At 40.6% G+C, this 27,102-nt stretch overlaps 1 protein-coding gene across 1 annotated transcript; it reads right to left on the reverse strand.

Annotated features, from left to right (window-relative positions):
• gpr153 (G protein-coupled receptor 153) lies at positions 1–26,757 on the reverse strand. Its single transcript, XM_028410759.1, has 6 exons — positions 26,328–26,757; positions 13,779–14,407; positions 9,972–10,401; positions 6,743–6,932; positions 4,260–4,444; positions 1–2,509 (listed from the first exon to the last, which is right to left on the reverse strand). Exons 2-6 carry the CDS (start codon positions 14,150–14,152, stop codon positions 1,673–1,675), a joined length of 2,016 nt encoding a protein of 671 aa, XP_028266560.1. The 5' UTR covers positions 14,153–14,407; positions 26,328–26,757; the 3' UTR covers positions 1–1,672.
• Between the last annotated feature and the right edge of the window lie 345 nt (positions 26,758–27,102).

The following is a 27,102-nucleotide window of genomic DNA, read 5'->3' on the forward strand; positions in this document are numbered from 1 at the left end:
GTTTGACGTGGGAATGTGGCGTGCTTCCAAACGATGATGCATTTCAGCCAACGTTTCAGTTAGAAGAGGCTGCAAACAGTGCGAGGAATGATGGCAGGAGAGTGAAAAAACCAAACTGTGGATGGTTAACAGTTTCACAACTTATAAGGCCGTCAAAGGAGGAACTTTGTATTGTTGTCATATTGGAATTTCTTGAAGTACATTCACCTTAGCTACTGAGAGGTGGAAGCTCACAGCCGCTCCTGCTCCTAGCTTTTGTCAGTCCTGTTGTTGTCCTCAGCAAATAATTATTTGCACTGTCTGAGTGTCTCACATTTTTTTTCCCCAAATCAAGACCAAAAAAAATAAATAAATAAAAATAAAGCTAAATCTTAACTCTCCTCACCATCTTTGCTGAGCACTAAGTGGGGTTTTAAAAACACACGGGTCCATCTGGTGCATGTAATGAGGTAATATGATATATAATGTCAGCTTTTTCTTGAAGCATGTGACTTGGTAAAACTATCCTCTTTTCTTTTTAGTATTTCCCTTTTTTGTAGGTTCAGCTACACCTGCAGAGACGGAATGCTACATTTAAATCACACCCTGAAGGCTGTGAACTGTCCGAACTGGTGGATGTGTTTTTTTAGGGGTTCCCTTTTAACCGGCTACTTCAAAAATATGATGCTTTTTTTTACAGAAACAAATAAAAGGTGAGGTCGGGTTGACGTGCTCAGTTAAGGAGGATAAAGCACCATTGCATATTAAGTCTGATGATCTGTATGTCTTTGCCGTGTGGTGAGCAACTACTGTGCATGAAGATCGTCACTGTCCAAACAAACATTGGATTCATAAAAAAAAAACATCATGAGGAAATGTTTTAAGCAAAGCTCCCATTAAAACAGAAAACACCAAAAACCAGAAATCCTTCATATGTACATGACGTCAATCTTCTAGAAAAATGACTTCACAATTTCCGTTGAGGATTCAGGGGTCTTCACGTTATATTTCAATATCAGCATCACACAGTAAATGTAAAACTATCAGGCATTTAGAAGAGTTTGGGGATATCACTCTCAGATTACTCCAACATAGGGTGCTCAACAAAAAAAAAAAAAAAAGCTTTTCATGTGTGGTGAATATTAATGTTAATACAAAACGTTTCCAAAATAAAAACAACATGAAAAATGTGTCACATCCTTTCATGGGCAGTGTTCAGGGAAGTCTGTGTCCATACAACAAAACACACAGTCGTTACTATTCAAAACACAAATAGAAATCAATCAAATACAATTTGAGTTCAAGTTTTTTTTGTTGAGGGAGAGAAACAGAAAAAGTCATCACCCTGACAGCGACTTCCTCCAAATCATTCAAAAGAAATGATATCAAACGACAAAAAAAGGGGCTGTAGGAATGCTCACACGTTTTAAAAACTGTTTCTTGGTGTCAGTGCTGGAAAGAAAACAAGTGTCCTCAGTGGATATTTGTGACATGGACCGTCCAACCTAAAGCAACAGGCCCATTCAGAAATGATGTCCAAACCTCCTAAGGCCATTTAACCACAGCAGATGTTTATTTGTGGAACACTGAAAAAACAGGGGCACAAGTAAAAAGGCTGACTTGCACCAGCATGTCACTTTCCACCTACCACCAACCTTCATGAAATGACTTGATGTTATTAAGAGAGGGGCCTTCAGGTGGTGGAGCCCACAGAGTCTGAGTGAAAGGTGATGTACCCCGAGGACGATGCTGAGGGTGTGCTTACAAAACTGTTTGTGCTTCCTTTACTCTCAGCCTTGCTGAGATGCTTCTGACGCGCCCAGTCAGCTCCAGCACCACCGCCTGTCCTGGACCTACCACCAGAGTGTCCTGGGGTCTGCTGGCCGCGTCCAGGTGAGCCCACGTCACCGTGACGGTTTCCATCTCGTGGGAACTCCCGGCAGCCTTTACCAGAGCCGCAAGCTCCGGGGCTCTTCTTCCCAGCAAGTCTGTCTGGTTTGGGGGAGCCATCGGGTGAGGTGCCCCTACTGCTGCTGCTCCGTTTGTGTTCCGAGGACCGCCTGAGCGCTTGAGGCTCACGCTCAAAGTCTGTGAGCGGGAAGTGAGGGAGGATGACCGTGTGCTGTTCGTGCACGTTGGGGATGAGTGAGATGGTGGATGTGCGGCGCGGGCTCTTCCTGGGGCTCGGCAGCGGCGTCTCATCTATAAAGTTGATCACTTCGTCGCGGCTGAAACACCGCAGCTCGTCCTCGTAGCGCTCGCCGCCGCAAACCACGCGGGGCAGGTGCCTGAGGGAGTGCATGCTGTCCTCAGAGCGCCGCCGTTTGCGGTGGGGGTGATGGTGGTGGTGGCTCTCCTCGTGGTAGGAGACCAGGCTGCTCCTGCGCCTCTCGTGGCGCGGCAAGGTGGAGCTGTAATGGGCACTCACTATCATGTCCTCGGTGGAGCCCCATCGGTGCAGGTATGAGGGGATCCGGTCGCTGGTCCACATGTCGGTTTCGTCGTGGGAGTATCTTCTTGTAGGGGGCACCTGCAGCGCGAGACACAGACCAGACCCTTCAGATATAAAGTTAACTTATACAGAGGTAATGTGTTGTGCAGCATTATTAAAGTTTTATTCATTAACATTATCATTAAAAAGAGTAGTACATGTAGGATTATTCAACTTGCAATGAAATTTAGTTTCAATATTTTAAATTAACAGTAACAAGCACCTTTTTTGTTTTGATGTGAAATCCTACATGTAGCACGTAGCTCATAAATACTTTGTCCAAGTTCAAATTAATCCCTCAGCATGCATCAATAAATCGCCTCCATTATCTACTGATGGTAACTGCAAAGTTCCCTACATAGTATACTCACATTCCATTCTGTTCTGACAACTATGCAAGAGAGAGAGGGTTTGTCAAGGTGACGTCAAGAGCCTCAAGATTGATATCAGCCTGCCCCCCTGTGGTGGCTTTTAGTAAATGCAGAGAAATTAAACAGAAGAGGATACAGTAGCAGAGAGGTGAGAGGGCTGAACAGCAGAGGGCAGCACAAGCATTAGAATGACTTCAGATGCAGGATGGACACACAGAAAAGAGAGACAGAGCCAATAAAGCCACAAAAGGCTTTATCCTGCAATCAAACCACCTGAGGAATGCCGCAGCATTTCTCAAGAGGAGGTGCTGCTCAGTAATGATCTGTTTGTGGCCTTAACCCGACACAGACAGAGGGGCTGTGTCACAGTTTAGGCGGATGTCCTGTAACAAAAAAAAAACAATACAACACATAAACACAACACAGCTGTGTATTACTCTACAACTGAAGGAATCTACTGCAGTGTGAGAAGCAGTATCTGACACAGAACGATGGATGGAGTAATGAATGAAGTGACAGCTACTGTATACATCTCTGTTTCCAGACTTCTTCACAAGTCCAATTGAATGGAGACACTGGTTTTTGACTGGTCTTCATAATGATGGACAAATTTTAAATGTTTTTTTTTTCCAGTAAAGGTAAGAGCTGGAGCTTCAGGCTGTACAGAGACTACTGAAGCCCCGTCAGATCAATACAAAGATGACACAGTGTTAAAATGCTTCATATTGCGTAGGTTGTATTAGTTACATATCTTCACCACAGTCTTCCAGGCCAAGTCCAGTCATTTATAAATCATCTGTAATTTCATTTTTAGTTTGATCCAATAACTCATATTGGGCCAGAATTTAAGAATCAAAACAGGAAAAAATAAAAGATTTTGCTGAATTTGCCCTAGAAGGCTGCATGTTGGAACAAGCTTGGTTGTTAAAGCAGGCTGAAAATAATGAGCTTTTCACTGCTCTGCGTCTGACTGGGATGGATGCTGGATCCAATGGACACAATGCTTTTGGGCAGAACATGAGCGGGTGTTTATAGTGCTTTCCTGAAGCCTTGAGGGATCCCTGAAATGTAGAAGGTAAGTCCGTTACTAAACTCTTACCCTCTTACAGAATAAGAAAAAAGGCAGTGAAGTGCTTGTTGGTCCATGACTAGGATACACTACTTGAGAAATGAAGCCTGTCTAATGCAAATGGGACTGCTGATGGTCATATTTACCAGAGTGTTTCTGATTCATGTAAAATAAAAAAAAGGAAAAAACAAAATAAAATACTGAGAGATATCATCACAAAATGATTCTAGAAAATTCAATCAAAATGCTGCATAGGCCCATAAGGCCATTTCACCATGCACATTAGCAATGAGGTCAAAATAGTTCAACTGATCATTAAAAGAAATGAAGAAAATCAATAAAAATATACCTGCAAATACTGCATTTTATCTTCCTGTTGTTCCCTCAATGGATACCCTTGCAGAACCCCCCTTTCTAAGGTTGAGAATTCATACTTGGCATTACGGTCTATCGTCACGATTTCAGGCGCCGAGCTATAGTCATATGGTCTGTCATATATTAAGTCGGCATGAATTCCTCCATCTTGGCTGTTTTCTGCAAAGTGCAGAAAAGTACGAGCGTCAGGATTAGAGAGCAACGGACTCAATACACAAGACAGACAGACAGACAGACGAATAAATAAGAGAGACAAGTTCAATTGTTCTCTGATTTGTTGACTCTTCTTACGGGTCTGCTCAGGCATATGGTGTTCAGATCAAAAAAAATGTTCGCCAACCAAAAAGGTATTTAAATGTTTTAGAAAGATATGAGGAAGCCAAAGATTGATTCAGATTTTAGAAACTATGCCAAACAGTTTAATAGTTTAAAAAAATATACAACAGAGATTTTGCTGTATAAAAACCCATCTACCAAGTATATTTTCCCATGTATGTTCCTTTCAGATGGGTGTAAAATGCTGATCTTGAGGAAAATGCTGGCCAAAAGGATGAAGGATGAAATTTGCACAAGCAGCTTGGCATGCAAGTCAGTAGTAGCTCGGGTGGAAAAAAAAAAGCAGGAAACAATCCTTATACATACAACTGTGATGAGATATACATGGCAAGCCCTCTGGAAAAAAAAGCAGAGAACTGGCAGTGTTAATTATCACACAGAATATGGACTGCCTTGTGTTGTGCTATGGATCCTGCTGGACAACGAGCAGTTATGAGGGAGAGGGTCAAAAGGTTTGGAAGGTTAGAAATAGGAGAGAAGGGGATCAGATTGGGTTGAGTTTAAACAGTGCCAATATGTTTAAAAAAAAAAGACAGACAGAGCCATCAGTTTGCTCACGGAGCCCGTCTATGATTATCATGTGACCTAATTTTGGGACCAGATTTTGTTGAAGTGTCTGTGATTCTCTGGTGCAATGTTTTACTGTCAGCCCCCCTCAAATATACACTCACACACACACACACACTGCTTTCTTTCTCTTTTTTCTATCTACCATTTCGCTGCCCTGAGGCCACTAAGTCTGACCGCACAAAACAAATGAAACAAAACAAAATTAAATAAATGATAAAATCATTTGTTTCAGTAACCAGAAAAAAACGTGGTGTATCCTTTTGTGACATGAGGGAAATATGACCATCATGATGACATGAAAAGTGCTTTGCAGCTTTTATGGCACTTGTTCAGTTTGCCTCTGGATTCTAACAATAAATGGGAACCATTTGTTTTATCGTCCTCTCACGCCAGGGCATTGTACAGGATGACTGCCCGGTTTAAAAGCATTAGAGTGAAAAATGCTGCAAGGTAAAAATGTCCTTTGTCCAACAATAATCTTTTTTTCCTTTTTCTTTTCTTTTTTTTAAATGACATCAATCTCATAGCACGGTGAAGCAAAGCAGTTACAGTACACAGCATGTACAAAAAAAAACACACAAGATACATTTTAGAGAGAATTAAATGACACAGACACTTTTCACTTCAGTTTCATCTCCTGACAACAAAGGTCACATGATAGGTCACATGATAACATTTGACCGCTGATTTCAGACGTCCAGCTACAATAAACCACAGCAAGTCTTGATATTCAATAAACTGTTTAGCCAACAGCACAGGACTTACCCACTGTGTGCAAACGGTTACACTTTGTAATGAAGCTACAAGTCAGAAGTGATGCTTGAAGTGATGGTGCAGCCTGAATTCAGTGTGGCCTGCAGTGCTGTTGTTTTGTTGCAAGGTTGCAGAGATTTGGAGATCTCAGCTCCAGGGTGAGCTACACTCCTGCACATTCATTATTAGAATATGTATACGTATTATAAAGTGTACAAAAATGCATTAAGTTAAATTATTGAAATAGTTAAAGTGTGATAAATGATGTTAATGTTATTATTATTTAAATGTAAATGTGTTATTAAAGATTCATTGTGTCACTGGCCTGTAGCCCAGACATGCTCATGTTGTCCTAAACAGTCCATTTTTCATATGCCAATAGTAAATCAGCATATGTTTAATTATAGCAAGTTTAAGTCTTGCTGTCTTTTTGATGGAATAAAAAGCACTTTTCCCTGATACTGACCTTGGTTCCCTTCTGTAGAATTGTTTCTCTTTGTTTTGCTCCTAACTATTCCCTGGTCTAAGACATGAAGTCTTCAGTGATAAATGTTTGCAATACCTATAGCCAAAGACAGTCAGAAACTCAACAACAATTGATTCTGCTATCACATAATTTGTAGATAAACTGCAGTTACATTTTAAGAAGAAATCCAAATGATTTTAGGAAGCATTTAGAAACTCTAACAAATCCAGACTGAGCTGTCCCGGGAATCCATTTCTGTGTTCACATCATCAGGTGAAGAGGAGGGGAAAAAGGAGGCAGGGCTGGGAGGAAGGGACCCGACAGCAGCTTACCCTCATCCACGTCGTCATTGGACATGATGGCCACACACTTCTCCCACACCATGCGGATGTCTGCCCGGTAACGGTCACAAGCCCAGAGGAACATGGGCAGCAGGATGGACTGGGCGATGGAGCACCACAGCACACACAACACCATCCAGTTGTAGGAGCGGTCGAACTTCAGACTAGCAAAGCTCACCACCTGCACAGAGTCAAGGAGTCAGAAAAGATCTGTTCAAATGAATGTAATAGTCCTATTTAACTATTCTATTAAAATCCATTCAGCCATTTCTGGGAGATGGATGTTACTGCTAGCAGGATGTGGACAAAGCTGCAAAGCTGCAGTTTATTTACAGTCCACACACAGACAGGACTCAAATCTTTATGGTTTACCATGTTAAATGAGCAGTGATTGACAGTAAACACATCACTGTAGTCATTAAATGGGTATCACCTTGTTCCTGTGCTATATACTGTGTCATCAGCAGGTCAGACCACAGCATTACATAAGTGCTGTGGTAAATTATAAAATGATGGTGAAACAATCCACTATTAGATTTTAGGTTTTAAAATTACCTCAGGAATTGAAACGAAGTGCAGACCTTCCACTGACCAGTAACCTGCCGTAAAAACTAAAAAAATAAAAACTCAAGCACTCTCAGTAGACACTCCACAGGAGTAAGTATAATCCCTCAGATGCAGGTTTTTATGTTTGCAAATGTTACAGACAAGAGCTCTGGCATTCTACAAGCAGTCTGTCACACACAGAACAAACAGAGCGGCCATGGTTTGCCACTGTTATCACATTTATGAGCTTATTTGAAGACTCTCCCTCATCCAGGTCATGTTATGTCTGTTGGACATTAGTTTATTTAATATCTCAACATTTAGAGTAAAAATACTGAGAACACAGTTCACAGTTTTTATGGTGAGGACAGGCTGTTTTAATATTTTATGCATACATGTAATTGCTATGAATACATTTAGGATTTTTTTTAAAGAAAAAAAATGAACATTCATCCATTTGAATCATTACACTCCAGATACTATTTGTAAAGATTGATAATTCAGAATTTCATAAAACTCGGTTGTGCTGTTTTTAGCATGTATATGTGTTGTAACGGTGGTGATTGTATAATCACTTCAATTCATTTGTATGCGTTCCAGCTTTCCATGCATTTAAATAGCTCATTACATCAGGTCATAAAAGACGGCGCGCGGACCTTTTGTCGTTTGTGTCACTGCACTTGAAATTTGATCTTTAATCAGGACTACCTACGCTCTGCTTTGCACATATGAGGAAACGCAATCAGATGTTGACATCTTTTCAAATAAACTCTTTCTTTACTTTCAGCTTATGAAGCAAAACGAGCAGAGTTCTACCTCTGATCCGCCACCGACACGTCTCAGCACAGAGCTGAGGTGCTGTTAAGGACACAAGCCAAACACAAACAGAGGCAACACAAAGAAATACTACAGGAAATTACATTGCTCATATTCATGTACTATGACATTTTACTCACTAATTCATAAAATGAATTTTCCAGTGTTCTCTCAGTGTTTGTGCCTAAAGACCTGTGAGCTCATCCATGGTGAGCAGCTCTGACCACCAAGGATTTAATAATGGAGTTCATTAAGTCTCTCACATTCTGTTTTTGTAGAGACTACACTGGGCATGGACAAGTTTCAGCATGGACCTTACAGTGCTTGTACAGTGTTCCTGGTTGTACGACAACATGTAAAAATATTTTTGTTGAAAATGAGACCAAATTTAAGTATGATAGCAGAGACGGTCCTGTATTCCTGTTTTGAATAAGAAAGAGAAGGCTGTCAGCTATTGCTCAGGCACTGGCCATAGGCTACAGATTTGGATGATCTGATACCAAAGCTGTGGTCTGATTTAAGAAGCCAAAACCTGCAAGGAGTAAAAATACGTTTCTTAACGAGACATTTTGAAGAAAAAAAACGCTTCCATAGTACAACCTGAAACAAGGTTGTCACAGTGTTATTGTGTCAGAGAGAGTAGAAGGTGCTTAAAACACTGCTGATTTCATCTTCACTGTCTCACATCTCTACCCAAAACATAACAATAATAACATAATAACCATTCAACTAACAACACTTCTTTGATTACGCACTAAAGAACCAGTTGTGCTTTGGGCTCATCATTAAAGCCTTTGTGCAGAAGTTTCTATTTGGCTTGCCCCAGGAGTAAAACAAAATGATCACATAACTAAGACAATGTTTTGTATAAACTATATAATTTTAACTAAAACCGATGCTCTTTGGTTCACATGATGTTTTCCCACTTAGAAACCAAGTCCACCCTCATTTAACTAAACATTCATCCAGGTGGCCCTGCTCGTGCACAAGCATGAGTAGAGGGTACTTGCTATTAAAAACGCTTATGAGCTTAAAGCCCTGCTGAGGCTACTTGGTTTTTGAGAAGACTGGCTGGCTAGTTTGGCACCACAAACAATAAGCCTTGAGCTTTCTGCAGGCTCTCAAGTCTGCATAGAAAAACCAGTGAATGAACTTGTTAAAAAATAAATGAGCACCTCAGGGTGGAATTTGCAAACCAAATGGCGACACAGTGAAGCAGAGCTCACTCACTGATAAACCACTTTAAGGATCAGTTTGCCAGAGGTGGTAGAAGGAACATACTCTGGTATTATTGAGCAAGACAACAGGGGGGAGATGATTCCAGTGTTAACTGGTTCTTCTGATTCTGTTGGCTAACACAGTCATTTCTACTATTAAAGGTGCTTTCTTCATAGACTTCATTGAAAACCTATATCTTGACTGTCTGTGGATGCTCTCATTCATCCAGGTCATAGTCAAGTTTTAATTGAGGCAACTGGACTTGAATGCACCATCAAATAGTTCTTTCCTTAAATATTACATTTTAATGCCATCCAACTTGGGCCACGGTGTCTTAGTTATCAGCACAGACTCAAAAATGGCAGCCGGACTCCACTGTGTAGCTACATCTATAAACACAATCTGCTCCTCATGCTATTTGAAAAAAAATCTCAATCTCAGATGCTGGTACAGATACTTTAACATTTTGCACGGCACACCTTGCTTTTGAGCACAACTGTTGATTAGTAAAGTGGTTGGACAAAACTATGAACTACATGAAAATCTGTTCCACAATTCTAACAGCTGCATTTAAAAAAAAGTTGACCTTTCACCTTCGGGACTATTTGGTTTACTCATCATATGTAGGCAGCGAACTCACCAGTATGGGGAAGCCAGTAAGGAAGTCGTATATGAAGACGATGCCACTGATCAGATAAGTGATTTGCAGCGATGTCTTGAGAGGCTCCGACCCGTCGATGGATGATCTGCGCTTCCCCTGAGCGTCCTCCACCACTATGGTGGGAACGTTGAACTTGTTTTTATCTGCGTTGTGGCCCGCCTGAATTGAGAAGGTCTGGAAGAGAGCGATCCCGATACAGATCACGCCCATGGCCACACTGCCGCCAATCAGCAGCAGGAAGCACACGCCGAAGCCCAGGCCGATCTCTGTGACTATGAATCTGCAGTCAGAGGTGTAGAAGCGGTCAATGGTGTCGTGCCAACCCACTGCTGGGAGTGTGGACAGAATGAAGGAGACCATCCAGATGCCCATCACCGTGTGCACTGCCTGCTTCTTTGTGTTACTCAACCTGGAAGCAGAACAATAGATTTTGGTCAGTTGGTTTTGTTTTAACATTAATACCACAATCCTTCTGCTAGGGTTTCAACTCTTAAACAAACTTTTTTTAGACCGAACCTCTGCAAAGATTAAGTTAGAAGATGGTGAAACAACAAACGCCTATGTGCGCCTTATCAAATAATTAAAAGGCAGCACTAATAGGAGGGTCTGACAGCATGGTTTTATTTCATTAGGAGAGTACTGAAGGTGAGCAGGTGTGTCACCACATTCGTAAATATAGACCAAACATAAGATCTGCCATAGGAATACTGTAAACGCCACAAAATGGCAGATCTGTATCTGGCACATAAAGCACTATCCCACCTACTCATCACTTAGATAAACTGAAGATGAATGTGGAGGGAAATCGATTCTTTGCTGATAATAAAAAATTGCCTCTCATGTCTCTCGGCCTATTTGTCATCTAGGTCTATTTCAGCACGAAGGGATTTCTATTTCCTCTCGGCCCCGAGTAATTGTTACAGTTGAACAATTTGCTGAATGTGTCTGTGTCCTATGGCAGCGTGGCACTTTTCAAGGTTTGCAGCACGCATACATCTAAGAAACATGGTGAGCATTAACTAGTATGTTCCTTTTTACAAAACCTAAAGTCTTGTCCTATGTTTTGCATGTAAAGTATTGCTGAACTGTATACGGCATTAGCAACAAATCAAACAGTACCTAGTAGTTACTTTTACATCTGTTTATTATTAGCATCACTGTAGTACGTTTAGGAAAAAGGCTGTGCACATTAACCTCCAGTTTTTTCAACATCATATGGTCATGTTTGGACTAGATGATGAAATCCATCCCCCTTCATTATCCCACAAAGTCACTGCAAACAATATATTTGACATTCGTACAGAGAGTGTGTCAAATGTCAGAAACTGCTAGCACAGCTGCTGTCTGCTTGTGATAGCTCTGCATTAGTGTTCCTTCAACACCACAAGATTAATAACCCAATTTAATAAGTTAATTTCAGAAAAGACTGGATGTTTTCTGCAATCAGGTGGAAAAATATGTGAATATATCTGTGTCTGTATTTGTAATCGGCCAAAAGGATTTAAACAATATTAGGAAAAAAGCAATATCATGCATTCCCTTGTAAATACATCTCCCCTGGTGTATTGATTGTGTACTCTAGGTGTTAATTCTAGGTAAAGTGTTTCTGACAGGAAACCTACGAGAACCAGAAAAAACCTAGTCTTTTCTTCCATAAAATCATCTGAAGCTGTACTGCTAGATTTATGTTGCCTTCACCTGTAGAATTAGTCAAAACTAGATATGAATTTACAGTAAAGCTTTGATTTACTGACACATTTTGAAGGGAGGAGCAGTAGCCTCCATCTTTGCTCTGTGGCTTTGTGCAAAGACAAGTAGGTCTTGTTGTCACAGTGAGTAATAGTGCTAGCCTTTCCTGAATGTGCCTGAGGTACATGGCGAGGTTACATCACCAAGCTGCATGAATCTATTACCAGAGAGAGAGAGAGAGAGAGAGAGCATTGCGAAGGGAAAAAACTCCCAAGAGATAGTGAACGCAGGGTGATGAGAACAGCTGCCGAAGTACAAGGTTGGAATTTATAATTCAGCCTTTCAGTGTATGTTAATGTCAGAGACGAGGCAGCCATGCTAGCTCAGCAGGGCAAACATGGAGCAAATGAAAGATGAAAAGCAATTACACGCTGTATCACCTGAGCTATCACTTCACTATAATGCTGTTAAAAGTGACTTGTAAATAAGAAGACGAGCTGCTGAGGGTAAAGTTTATGTTTCTAGGCAGGAGATGAGAGGGAATACAGTCAGAACAGACGAGGGAGATAAAAGTATTTGTGTAAAGCCTGATATCACCATACGGACATCAGCCAATTGTGGCAGCTGCAAGACTAATACAGATAGCAAGAATGAGCATAGATTTAAAAGGAAGTTTGCATATCTTATTTGATAAGTCTGCTTATCTGCAAAATTGGCTATAGGCTGAGCATCTTCAGGCACAATGCCACAGGAAGTACAATCACTCTTTGTTTTTCAGCAGGGCAGGAAGAAGAGCAAAGCCACAGAATACTGATCCCACATAGTAGCGTTGTATGTATTGTGCAGATATGAATACTGATTTCATAGTGTCCTGGCTGTATTTGCTCTAGAAATGCATTCAACTGCAAATGATTGTTCTGCGCCTGATGGCCAGAAAATGGAGATCTGCACAGCCATGAATAACAACTGAATTGTAACAAAGCCAAGAGCTCTGAGGTGTGCTTCAAAGTGACATGCTGCACAAACCTTTACTGGACATTACATTATACGAAATGAGGTTCATGGTTTAACAAACAATCACCAGCCCACATGTCACACTAAAGCAGCACTGGTACAGATATAGCAGGAAGCGGTAACATCTGATTATGTGTGAACAGCAGATGTCTTGGGAGTCTAACAAGTCCAAAATGGTGTTATAGTGCAGTTACTGTGAGGTGAATCTGATTTGTATTATTCAGTGATACTTAGTAATACATGCTGTGAGGAGCAAAATGAAGGAAGAAGCTAGAGCTGGCAGATGCTCCGTCTAGAGGGTTTCACATGGTGTTACCCCAAATAACTGTGACCAGCAGATGTGTTAGCAGAAGAGATTTCCTGCTCACAAACTGAGGAAAACAGGCTGACAGGTGACACAAATCTCAACATGTCCCTGTCTTCTCTGAGGAATCCGCTAAGAAAGGAAGCAAGATGTCCAAAATGGGCAGCTTAGATACCAGTGCACTGTTTTTCTATGTTTTTGGCAGCTGTAAAGCATCTCTTACCAAATCTGTAGCAAAGATTTATGGATGAATGTAGGACAGGCAAAAAGTACTAAAACCTGACCAGAATCTATAGAAATCCGTTTCATTTATGGCAAAACTGTATCTTCAGTGTACTTCTAAGTAAAGAGCAGGGTTAGTACACATATGATATTTTACTTACGACTTGCTATTACACTGTACAATGCTGGCAGTAGAGATGTCACACTCTAAATTTTGTACAGTGTGAAATCTGGCAACATCAGAGCCATGTTGGTGTGTATCTAACAAAACATTGCTCTTTTTCTGTTCATATTTGTTGTGTGTGTGCAGTAAAGAGTTTGAGTGATTGGCACAGGGGTAATGGGTGTATAGATGGACATTGATTACATATGACAGGCATATTTTTCCTGCCAGCTTTCTGTCACACAGACAGGTAGGTCACCAAGTTTTGTCTGCTAGAAGAACCACCTTGCTGTGATGTGTAAGCCCAGAGATATATAATCTAAATGCTACAAAAGGACCATTTAAAATATGAAACAATTATTGTAATATTGTAAAAACAAATCAGATGTCTTACCTGTAGTTTACAGGCCAGCGTACCATCCACATGCGATGATAGGAGAGCGAGGTGACGGAGAAGCAGGTGACGAGTGTGAGAGTATAGAAGGTAGAGACAAACACTTTGCACAGACCTTCATTCCACTCATAGTTGGAGTGCTGACGCCGCAGTGTTATGACACAGTACATGGTAATAGGGATGGCCATGTTGAGGATGTGCGTGCCTGCCAGGGTGCAGATGAGGAACTCCAGTGGTTTCCACTTTTTCTGCTTGGCACTGACACTAAGGATGCTCCAAGTGTTGGCCAGGATGGACACGCCTGAGCAGACCAGCCAAGCCAGCGTGTTGGCGTTGATGACGTCATCCTTCATGGTGGTTGCCTCATCCACCATGTTGTAGTGGGGCAGGGCGGAGCCTGGGGGGCTGCAAGGAACTGTTGGTAAGAGCAGGTACACACAAGGAAAAGGAGGTGGTGGTGATGGGCAGGAGGGGATGCAAGGTGTTGCGCGAGGCAGGCATCCTATCTGAGTGGGCGTGCACTGTCCATGGGTCTGGTACAGCAGGGAAAGGACATAGTTGTAGTGCAGCACAGTGGGATGTTAGAGGCGGGAGAGGATGGCAGAACAGGGTCCCTTACAGGCCTGAAGCTGGAGACAGGGAGAAAGGAGAGACCAGAAGCACAGTGGTCAGAGGGAGTGATAATATAAGGAGAAAGGATATAAATCAAATAAAACATCATGGAAGTCATCAGTTTCATGAGACCAACAGTGAACAGTATTTTTATTTTTATTATTATTATTTATTATTATTTATTTTTGAAAGAGAATAACTACTCAGACAACTAAACTTTACAGAGACCTGTACACAAAGCAGAGAGATAACATGAGATTAACAAGACATATGAATGACCAGTCAAAGATATAAGGAGGAAAAAATAAACATCAGTTACTAAAAACATACAATTAGTGATGTTAGTGAGGCAGTCAAATAATCAAATAAAAAAAAAAAAAAGAATTGGAAGACTTCCAATTGTTCAGTAATACAAAAATATCCACACACAGATCCAGGGTTAATCCACTTCACATTAATACACGATCGATACTGTCAGGCAGGTGTTGTTTCAGCTTTTTCAGGCCCAACATTTTGGCAACAGTTTGATTCACTTTAAGGGACATTTTCAACATAACTAGCTGTGAGTAAAACCTTCAGAGGCTAAGGTTTCCTATGCAACAGCAAAAAATATGATTAGCTTAGCTGAGAGGGTTTTGGCATGGTCTACCACCGATCTGCTGTAGGCAACACCCCTGAGAGGGGGCACTGGAAATGACAAAGAACACGTCACCATCACTCTGCTCTCACTTCCACCGATCCAGTCTTCCTCTGTCGCGCTTTCCCACAACCACACCCTAAAATATCAATCACTTTCAGTCCAGCTGAAACTACAGGGCAGTGGAGAGCGTGGTGACCATTGCAAAAGCAATCACCATGTGACCCCAGTCAAAATCTAGTCCTTAATACTCTCATCCAGTGTAACTGTCAACCTTGTGCATTTATGTGACTGTGAAAACACAACAAGAAGCTATGACAAGAGAGGAAGAACTGTACAAATAATCTGAAACACATTCTAATGCAACATTATTCCAACTTCATTTTCAGAAATACTACATAACACTGCATCAGCAGATCAATGAAAATGAAGGTTGTACACATATTATCCATTTCAGGTGATGCCTGCCCGATCTCAAGCTAAAACTGAGTGAAGGCGAAGAAAGTGTTAATGATAGACCAATTTAAAGATTGTAGTGGAAGCTCTTAACGGTACAAGGTCTGATTTGTTCTGTGTCAACTGATGTACAGCTCTGTGGTGTCTGTATGAAAGGCTAGCTCAGTGTCACATACAACATTTACTGGTAAATATATTCCCCTTTGTCTCACATTTACATTGGATTAACCCTATTTTAATTAATTACCTATTACCTATTAAAGATACTTTTGGTAAGTAGTAGGAAAGCCATAACCTGAAAAATGGTTGCAAGTAGATCTTCCAACACTGGACCAGTGGCGTGGGAAATTTACTGTATGGAGAGACTTTTGTTTTAAGACCTGAGTTGCGGAAATGTACTGAACACTGGGAAAAATGGATTGCGTATGCACCTTGATTAGTATGATATTATACCGTGATGTACAGTATATGTAAAAGACTATCATGATTTTAACTGTGACACCCATGGTGAGCTCATGTTTACTGTACATGCAAATAAATAAATAAATAAATAAAAAATGGCCTCAGCAGCCTGGTTTGACTCCAGGCAGGCTGGACTATTGATATGTATCTCCCAATGTCCATTATTATTCATCCACCTACATATAAGCTTAATGTTAAAAAAGATCCTTAACAAAGCAGCATTTCACTATGAAGATCAAGGAGAACACACCGTGTCCACACCTTCAAAACAAGAGAAAAAACACATTAAGCTGTGGTGGGATATGAAAGGAGTGATTCATTGCTTTGATCCAGGAATCCCTATGTGGTAGGGGTGGACTGACCAAGTCAAAGCGCCCATATGCAATATACACAGGTAATGCTGTTTGCCTGCCAATGGAGGAAAGCAAAGTTTTTTACTATAATGACAAAAAGAACCATTTCAGCTGCAAAAGAACACACACTATAATTGAAGTCCAAAGTATGTGTTCCAGTTTGAGGCCTTTCCAGGTATTAGACCCAGAGTAAATCACAAGCTCCCGCACAGCCTGTGATTATTAAAACATTATATTTCCTCCTCACGTATCTCTCAACCTCTGAACTACAGATGACACTGAAATTACAGCAGCACCTGTGTCTCTCTGTTGACTACCCAGCTCTTATCCATCTTCCCAACAGTGTGTCACCCTGACCCTTTCTCCTTAATATGTGTATCTGCTGTCCAGGAAACTAGATTGTGATTTAAAGTCACTCATGTTATGTTCACCAGCGGCAGAGACACAAATCAGAGAAGGACACAACATTAACATGCTATCTGAAAAACATACAAGCACTACAAGGACAAGACAAAAAAACATCTCTGTTGAATCAAAATCAAAGCCCAGCAGAGCTGATACCCCATAAGTATGCTTGTGGTACATTTGGAAATGACATTCAAGCTCTTTAAATGATTAGATGGTTTGGTTACATCAGTCCCCAAATGCATGTTTGAAGAAAAATGGAGCTCCCTTGGACAAAAAGCCTGGTCAAAGAGTAACACATCTGACGATTTTTATGAATTTATAACACACATTTTGGCCTGAGTGGCCTTTAATTGCCGATAACTGATAATTGCCCTTGAGTGGACTAGAACTTCCAGCAAGGCAACAATACAGCATGTGCTGTAATAAAAAAAGTCATGTTTGACTTTATGGATATAACCGTAAAACAATTCCTCTTTCTACTCACACACACACACACATGTTGTATTTTAGCAGTGTAGGAAGAGAGCAGTGGAAAATGAACTTAAAGCCCTTCTGCTTGGGTGACTCATGAGACTCAAGAGGGACACCAGCAGCTTTCAATTAAATACAAGAAATTGTGGTAAAGGTCTACCAGGGTTATTCCGGGATGTTTACAAGCAAGCGCAGTTTTTTTTTTACCTCTGGGAGTAGCTGGAAATACTGTGGAGATTTTGAACAAATAACATACTTTTAACTTTAATCCCTTCCTTATATCCTTCTAGCCTTTGTGTACCATCACTCTACCCCATGTTGAGCCAGCTAACCTTTGTTACTTCTTGGCATATTAGGAAATAAAGTGTGCTGCCTGCTGGGTTACTGAGAATGCACCACATTCTTTTTCACTTTCCTCTGCAGTAATATCTACATGGTGGAATTCGTTCAATTTAGTCAGCTGGTCTCCTCAAGCACCAAATAACAAGGTAAAAGAAAAATGGATCAAAATGTACCTAAGCACTGTGTTTACACTCCACTGCGACATCCTCAATCCAATGTCTGTCAAATTTAACTTTCACTACATTCCTATTTTCTTGTGTAAGATGGACAAAAAAATATGCAATGCTGGCAAGTATCATTAAACATACAAGCACATCTAACCTAAAGGAGCCAGGCTTTTATTTTGAAACTTGGAACAAGCAGTAGCCTTTTGTGTTACGGTATGGTCCAATGTTTTGTTGTGTGTCTTCTCCTGTAACAACCTTTTAAACCTTAAACTAAGATTAATTTTGAAATATCCTGGATTACATTCTGTTCCTAAATTAAAGTTTATGTTTTGTTTGGGACTTAATAGTCTGAAAGCAACATGATAAGTCAGAAAAATAAACAAGATATCTTCCTTGATCTTGGCTGAGGTCTTTGCCAATTACATAGCTTTTTATAGCACTTCCCACCCAACATGAGTGGGTTCATTTGTTCAGTATAATTTATTGTTGCAACAGTTGTAGCACTTTTAGTGTGAAAAGAAGAACATATTGTAAGCACTGGCAACTGTGGAGATTTTGTTCAGAATCTGAGTCAAACTAGAAGAATGTTGGTGCAAAAAACTATGATGTTTATTTAAAATATGTTAAACTAAGAGTTAAACAGTGGTTTAGTAGTTGCTCTAGGAATATTACTCATGACAGGAATAGCGGTGGTAATATTTGCAGCACTGGTTTTATTTAAACGCCTGACTGACGGGCTTCCTGACCACAGTGGAACTAACAGCTCGATCACCCACAATCCCCTGGGCCTCCAAGCCAAATCTGTCCTCTACACAAGGGAAATCAGCACTGACAATCTCACACACATGCAGACAGGCACACACATACAAACACACACACACTGTAAAGACTTTCTAACATCGAGATACTGAATGTTAAATGAGTCGCACAGATTTGTTGTGGCACCAATACAAGAACACTGCAAAAACAAAAATATGCTGTTATTCATTTTAATAACTCTATTTACACTTTCACTAACCTCCATAAGCAGTTTGCATGCTACATGACCAATTACTACAGCAAAGATAACATGAATAATTATTATTATAATAAATATATATTATTTGAATGAAAGCCAATGAAATAACCATCGATCCATCTGTTTTCTTAACCTTTCTACTGTCCTCCAGGGTCACAGGAGGGCTGGAGCCTACCCCAGCTGTCAGACAGGCCACCAGTCTATAGCAGGACTAACATAAAGAGACAAACAATTTGCACCACCACTCCCAAACTCCACACAGAAAGGCCCCAGCCAGATTCAAACTTGTGAGGTTTGAAACGTGTGAGGAGGCCTAGCCGTGCCACGCATACCAAACAACCCTTTACCTTAAATTACACATGACATTTTCCCATTTAAAATGTGTTAAGAAAGACAGTTTTAAACTAACGTTGTTAAGGTTGTAAACTGAAAGCAAGTGAAATATTAAAAGTTAGGAGTCAAGCATTTAAATAACATAAAACCTTGTTTCCAGAGAGGACATAAACCACACCCTACCTCCTGGGTGAAAGTCAGGAGGAACATTGTAACCACCTTCCACTTCCATTTGTAGACTTTTGTAAGTGTTTCTATCTGGTAAGGGATATTGTCACATGAGCTAGCCATTAAAGGGAAATTAACCCAGACATTGTGGTAAACTGTGTTTCTGTGATGACAAATTACACATTTTTTTTTGCTGTGCTTTGCAACTGCTTCTTAGGGAAGTGTGAAATCATATTGCACGCGTCACAATTTGGACTACTGAAGAAACAGACCAAACACTTTTTCATTCTTCATCTCTAACTATAATCAGCTGAGATAGGGCAGGGAAGGGACAAGCGTGTCCAGACAGATTTTGGCAGGCAAAGAGAAGGATTTATTTGTTAAAACAAAGGCCAAACTGCCTGACAGTGTGTCAGAATGAGTTTGGAGCAGTAATTAAGTAAAGAAAACTGCACAAGGACTGTCAAAGTACTAACAAAGCACGCTTTTCAACACAATGTCGGTCAGTGTGCTAGGTGTGCACAGAGTGAAAGTGTGTGGGGTAGGTGTGTAGTGCTGGCCCAAATCTCTTAGCTTCACTTTAGCAGAGTAAACCATGGAGCGGACCAGTTTTTTAAGCTGCCTGCTGACAGCTGGGATGCATGGGGTCTCTGTGCCCAAACAGCCATCACTGAGCTGTTGAACAGGAAAACAGAAAGTCTCTGCCCTGAGAGATAATGCAGCTTTCCACAGAGTACACTCTCAGTACCTAATATTATATCTCTGATGCTTATCCAGAATTGGTGCTTTATTTAAAAAAAAAAAAAATCAAGTCAGCAGTTTTTCTTGCAGCACCAGCTACTATCCTCTGTGGTTAGGGTATACCATTCTTTGTTACTCTTATCTGAGGATGTGGAAACTGTGCTTTTTAGTGAAATAGGAGACGGTTCTGAAACCATCAGCTGAATAGGTAAACAAATACATCAGCTTTAAAAGTTGCAGCTAACACATATAAGTACATGTAAACACCACCGTTTCTCAGTTTTGGCTGAAATGAGGATTTACTCCAACAATTAAGAAATGCAACTCTTAGACTTCATAAAGATGGGAGGGGGTACAATGAAGTGCAGCTGCAACAGCATTTGGAAGTCATACTACCTATAACAAAACTAATAGCAATTCTTACTGTGATGTGTAAGCCAGTCAAACACTCCGTACCTAAATACAAAATACAACAAAATGTCCACTAAGGTAAACACATATTATTAATAACAATTTGCCATTGTGTGGTTATTAACACCAGGCAAGTGCTCCTACTTGACTTAACACTTTGGCCTGTCTGAACCCTCCATACTGCACACATACCCTAAAACCCATTGCGCAACACTGATCCAGGAGTCGACCTCCAACAATTTACAATAACCCCGACCTTCCTCACACAGCTGAGTTGAAAGTTGTCCCTGACTCAGCTTGAGTTAGCATGACCTGTTGCTAACTTATGCTACCACCCTACATCTGAACTATGAAACTAAACCATTATGTTATGAGTGCGTATAATGCTTCCATAATGGCACGAAGAAGAGAGAGAAAACTTTCCAATGAAATATGTGGGAAAGGTTACGCTCTATTCCTAATCCTGTCCATGTACTTCTCAATAAAACTTAGTGAAAATAAAAGCAAAGATAAGAAGTAACATTCCATGTAGCACAGACACAGGCCTAAATCCCAGTTGTATGGATGTTTGTCTAAAAATGGGTTATTGCCACAATCTACCCTTCCATGTCTGTTTGTGCTTTTTATACTCACATGCCCTACTATATACAAAGACATGGTTAACAAAACAGTGGCCTATGGTGGAAGAAGATGGGTCACACACCTCTAATTAAATGAATGTGCAGATCCAGCTGAAGGTCTGCAGTTACTGACTTAATGCATTTCTGTTTCAGAAACCTGCAAACTCAAAAGATTCATTGTTGTCTTTTTTGCTATGAAGTTGGAGGGAACACCCTCCTCACCCACCACTGGTATTCCACCTACTCTGTCATATGTGTGTGAGGATGTGTTGTTAATTTGTTAACTGCAGAGACAGATTTCTAAAAAGACGGAGTGTGAAATCCCAAAACACACACTGAAAAAAAGCAGAGAAAGAATCAAAAGGAAAAGATGTCAAAAAAAAAACTTTTGATGGAAAGAATCCAGAGTAGCCTATAGCATCATACAGACAGCAAGAATTCATCAACCACTACTTGCTTCCAGTCCAGGCATGGAAACGTTGACAGTCTGCTCCTCTCCAAGGTGAACTGAGGATCTTTTCTTGTGGAAAAATGATGCAACCTACACAATCCTTATCTACATTCATGCTCCAAGGTAAAACAGGAGGTACTGCTCTTTAGCATGTTTTCATTTTCTCACTGTTTTCTCAGTGTTAAATGATTTTCAGAGCAGGACCAGTGTGTCAAAAGCTAGCTGGCACGTTGGTGTCTGAGATAATCTCAATAGAATTATATCACTAATCATATACTTAAAGCCAGCTAACATGGTATATTCCATCATCACCAGAGAGCACACAAGGAATTAGACCGGCCCTCAGACGCTAAACACTATCAATATTCCTCATCTCCACTGAGGGCTCATTATCTAGTCATCAATGAGAGTCTGGAGGAAATTCTTTTCTTGCGTGACAAATCGTCAGTGTCTGACTTAAACTCACGGGCCTGCAGAGAAAAGATACCTCAACATACATGATCAAGCTCATTAGAGGCTAACATTTTGTTACATCAGCCATTTTCAAAAGCTCCTACCTATTTTATGAACTTAACATTTAACAGTCTTGTTGTGGCTGGATTTAAATGCCTTGCGCATGAATCATCTATCTGCCAGATCTCTGTGTGTTCACCCGTGTATTAAAAACTGAACAAGGCAGTCCATAGTGCCCTCCTCAGACCTTAGACTAAATTTTGCTAGTTGCAATTTCTGCAGTGCCAGTGAAGTACCCCAACACCTGCCTGCAGCAAACAGCACCAACCAGTAAGATATACAGTATGACTCAAGTTGCACCAGATACATCCAACAGCATCTCACACATGTAACACTAAGGGTTTAGAGATAAGCAGGGAAACTTTCTAAGAAAATGTGACAAACTTAAGTAGCCCATGTCCATGATTTGATCCTGTGTTACACCTGTAGCCAAAGCACAGAGACGTTCATATCATGCCAGCCTCTGCAGAGCGAAAGCCAGTTAGTCACATGTGATTGGCAAAGACCGTATGTGTGGGGAGAAGGCTGCCAAACAGTTAAACTTGGTGCCACTTTCAAAGCATACTGTGTCACAGAGAATATGAGTCATGGCATCATAATGTTAAAAATACAATGGAAATCGTTGCTGTGCTGAATTAAATACAATTGTTCTTAACGTTCTCACTTGGTGGTTGTGTGTGGGTGTTAAGAGTGTGTTGAGGTAGCTGCCCATTGTGTTATATGCAAGTTGTGTGGAAGAGTTTAAGTGCTAGTTGTACTACCACATTTTGGTAATGCATGGCTGTGGCTGAAAAAAGTCAACAATAACTAACATTGGTATAATAATGAATTATGTCACATCCTGCATAAACTATGTGTATGGCCCAATAGGGCAGGCTTAGGCTAAAATATTCCAATACAATAAGACATGCAAGAGGGGGTATGCCATGAACCACAACTCCCTGTTGCTTTCATCTACATGACAGCCAGTGGGTTTACTGTGTCACCAATAACAGACATTCCTTATAAGATAAGCTATTGGTAAACCGCTATCACCTCCTTGCATTGCAACCTGATTGAATCTCTTGTTGTGTTTGTTGCATAGCAACTGCCACTGCCCACTGTCTTGCAAAAAAACATTCAACAGAAAATAAACATCAAAAAGCTAAATTGACTTGTTCCCTCTGAATATACTGTATTAAGAAAGAAGTGAACTCCAATTCTGTTTTTGATTTTACAAATACTACTTCCTGAGCTCTCCTAGTAAACCTCCCTGCTTTTCATAGGAGTCAGTAAATGACATTACTATTATTAGCCAATGATGATATGTCTGTATGCTGCCCACTCATTCCATATTCCTGATTATAGCAGCTGTTAACAATCATCATTAAAGGATATCACTGACACTTGTAGTGCCATGCTTTGCATTGTGGGGCTGTTGGACACAAGTTGCTAATAAATCAGATACTAAAGGAGAGTTTAACAGTGAATAAATGTTGACAGGCTAAATGGACAGGAATTCAGATATAGTACCTTGGATCTAATGTGGATCACTCACTTTCTAGTCTATTAATGGCCTGCAAAGGTTTTAATTGATATGATGTTCAAGAGCGAAGCAAAGATAATTTTGGAAGGACCATTAATTTGAGAATGCTAATTTTTTCCATGGAATAATAATGCAAGTAACTCCCGCCCTTAGGTGCTGTCACCTTAGTATCCATTACAGCAGATGATATCAGACAGCAAATAAGCAAGAGCACCTACTCAAGGACTGAAACAACAACAATAATATGTTGTGAGCGCATGCCCCTTCCTTTTAATCACAGCATTTCACTAATGCGCAGCAGGGTGGCAGAGTGACTTGGCTGCCTGAATCAGGGCCCCGTGTCAGATCTGCTCCGAGCCAGTGAAAACCTACCGGCTCACCATCAGAAAATAGAAAGGTGCTCTGGGACATTGACCTTTGAGCTTTCTAGCAAGTGAGGTAAGCTAAGATAATATCTCAATATAATCAATATCTTCTTGCTGTAGATCAGATATCTATGTAGAAAATGCTGGGCTAAAGCACTGAACTCAACTGAGCCTCAGAACAATCGTAGATTAAATAATATGGTTCTCTACTCTCAGCAACTAAATCTCCAATGAATCCATCTGCATGTCATGTCCCTGATCCATCTCCCTACACTTTCTCTTTATTTTGTAGCTATTTCTAAAAAGGCAAAAACGATGTCAGTAGGTTTATCCTGATGATGAAGATGGAAGAACATGGTAGGATCCAATTACCATAAAGCAGGTTTTTTGTATGCTTAAATGTAATCTTTCTCCAGAATAGGTTTAAGTAAACACGGTCATTGCATATGTGCTTTCAAACTAGCTAAAGATTGTGATTCACTAGTCAGTTAAGTCCAGACTATTTCAAATGCATTTTGAGACTGAATAGAACATGACTCATTTTGTTGAGCCTGTGAGGATGCATTAACAAACCACTGTTGAAGCCAAGCATGACATCATTTTCATAAATAATCAGTAAAGATGACAAACTGCACATACTTTTCAGTAACACAATGCTGCCTGTCGTATAAACCATAAATTTACTGATAAAGTAAAAGGCAGAATTCAATACACTGCGTGATGTGCCTGTGACGCTCGAGCTGAGTGGCCGGCCTGTTACAGACTAAGTAGCTGAATTTTCCATCACAAACCTAACCCTTGAGGCTTTCTTCCTGTTTGTGTTGAGCTACCTCCAGCTATGACTGTAGCTGGATTACTGGGCACCATATGGCAGAGTTTGTCTTGGAAACAGTCACGTATTTTAGATGAATGAAGATGACAGACTGACGGCATTCATCAGATTATTTATCTCAAACTGCTGGATCACATTTCAAAAACACTCCCTTTATCGTCATTAATGTCAAACTACCGTCCAGTGTTGAGTAGGAAGGCGGTCACTGTGTTGTGGAATTGGGCGAAGACAAACTAACATGGTCATAAAATGACAGAGCTGAACGTGTGACAAACAAAATGTCACACATGCCCCGGAAAACACTGAGATCTGCTGTGAGGCTTTTTGGTGTGGCAGCAACTGTCACATGCAGCAGTGAAAATTATCATTGGCCACTTTCTGACGAGTGACTAACATTTCTACCATCGCCTCTTTTTCTACTGAGATTTCTACTGGATTAAACTAGATTAAAATATAATTTCAGATGCTTGTTGATTATGTTAATGCAGTAAAAGCATACAAGAAAAACAGTGCCTCTCTTTCTCTCTCTATAGAAAAATTAATTTCTAAAGACAACAAAATATTTTGTGCTAATTTTGCAGAAAAAAAACACAAATTGTGTAAAAAGGTATGGGAGAGTTCTTCCGACTGCAATTGAAAAATAGATGGCACACCAGCTAAGTATAAAAAAAATCTTCATGGACTGCTCATGAGCTGCAAACACTCACAACACAACTAAATACAGAAGGGTGCTGCAGGGATGCAAACAACAGATTTTACATCAGGGGAACCCAACAAGTGACAAACACGGCCTCTGTTCATTGCTTTTGACTTCAGAAGTCCGCTACTGGTCAGTGGTGTTAGAAATGAGATCAGACGTTTAAAGTTTATTTGGTTTAATCTAACACTCTTGTAACATTCACTCTTTGCCTGTTGTTTTTTATTACCCTGCCAATTCTAATAATCCAGTTGGCATCATGATTTGGAATCCTGTTGTTAGCAGTATACTTGCAGCTTATTCTGATTTGCATGTGTTGTCAAACTGATGACAATGGTTTCTGGTTTTGCTGGTGTTTTGTCTATTTGCATAGTGTTCTTCAGTTGCAGTGTATCGGGTTCAGGTGTGAAACACTGCTTAAATTGCACACATTTTCAAAATCGCCTTCATATGTCTGCATAACTGCCCTTTCTTTGTATGTGTGGTAATCTTTGTGATGACAGCATCCTCTCTTCTAGTGTCAGCCTAGCTTCAAGCCTGTAACCACTACTGTAACTAGGTTACTGAATTTGTCCCCTCCACTGATGGATCTCCTGTAAGTCACCAACAGTGCGATCAGTGTAATTACCAGTCATACAGAACATTGTTTTAATGTAGGTCAATTGATGCTCATACTGAGTTAAGTAAGAGCAGGATAAAAAAAAATCATTTAATCGTTCAATCAGGCTATTTCCCTGTACACCATATGATTGTAACGCAGCACCAACATAGGTCAGATCAGATCCACAGGAATGTTACATTCTGATTGATAATATTTAAAACTACTTTTTCCCCCTCATCAGCTGAGCTGCTCAGGCAGCAGGACACCACCTGTTTGGATGTAGCCCCCTTTTCCTCCGTTTTAAATGTAGCTAGCTAATCAGTGGTGATTAGCTAGCTACATCCACTATTATTAGTCTTACATTACCTTTCACAAGATGTTCCGGCTCCTAGTGGCTCATCATTCCCGTTGAATGAGTGGTTTTTAGTCAGAACAATTCCTGTCCATCAAAGTGGCAGCATTTACATCCCAAAAACTGAGCAGCGTCGACAGCGTCAACTTATCAAACGTGCGATATGAAAAGGATGAGCCCCGAAACACCGCCGCCGCCGCCACAGCTGTAGCTACTCCTCTTATATACCTTGTTGCCCTCTTTTGTCTAAATAACGGGTGGGGGGGGGAAACAAACAAACAAACAAACAAACAAAAACAAATGATCGACCTGTTTGGTTACAAATGTCCGTTTTCCCCCTGCACTGATCGGGCAGCACGACCTCAGACGGAGCAGGTAGTTTTAGCAAAAAGACGGAATTCTTCTCTTTCCTGACACGAGCGAGGCGACGGACGAGGCATGACTGCTGCGCGCTCCCGACAGCTCCGGCTCGCCCCCGAGTCAGACACTGTGGCCGTGGGAGTGAACCGCAATAAGAAATAATTCATGAAAAAGAGGTCGGCATCTTTCACAGAGCAGGGACTGCTCGAGCAGGGTGCATGCATGTTTGGAGAGAATAACATTTAAACTGGCACGAAGGCAGCATTTAATAATAATAATAATAATAATAATAATAATAATAATAATAATATTATAATAAAGGTATTTTACTTTGACATATTTTGCCTTTATAACAGAACAGCTTACACTGAAGCGCAGGCAGCAGAATCAGGCCTTTCACACTGAAGCACGTTTTTCCTCATGTTATTC

The sequence above is a fragment of the Parambassis ranga genome, chromosome 7 (assembly GCF_900634625.1).
Source record: "Parambassis ranga chromosome 7, fParRan2.1, whole genome shotgun sequence".
NCBI classification, from domain to species: Eukaryota; Metazoa; Chordata; class Actinopteri; family Ambassidae; genus Parambassis; species Parambassis ranga.

Excerpts from the sequence above, each read along its gene's own strand:
- gpr153 (XM_028410759.1), bottom strand. The coding sequence starts at position 14,152 with ATGGTGGATGAGGCAACCACCATGAAGGATGACGTCATCAACGCCAAC. Across the intron at positions 10,402-13,778 it reads CGCTGGCCTGTAAACTACAG|GTTGAGTAACACAAAGAAGC; the intron begins GTAAGACATCTG and ends TTCTGCTTCCAG. Across the intron at positions 4,445-6,742 it reads CAATGACGACGTGGATGAGG|AAAACAGCCAAGATGGAGGA; the intron begins GTAAGCTGCTGT and ends TGCACTTTGCAG.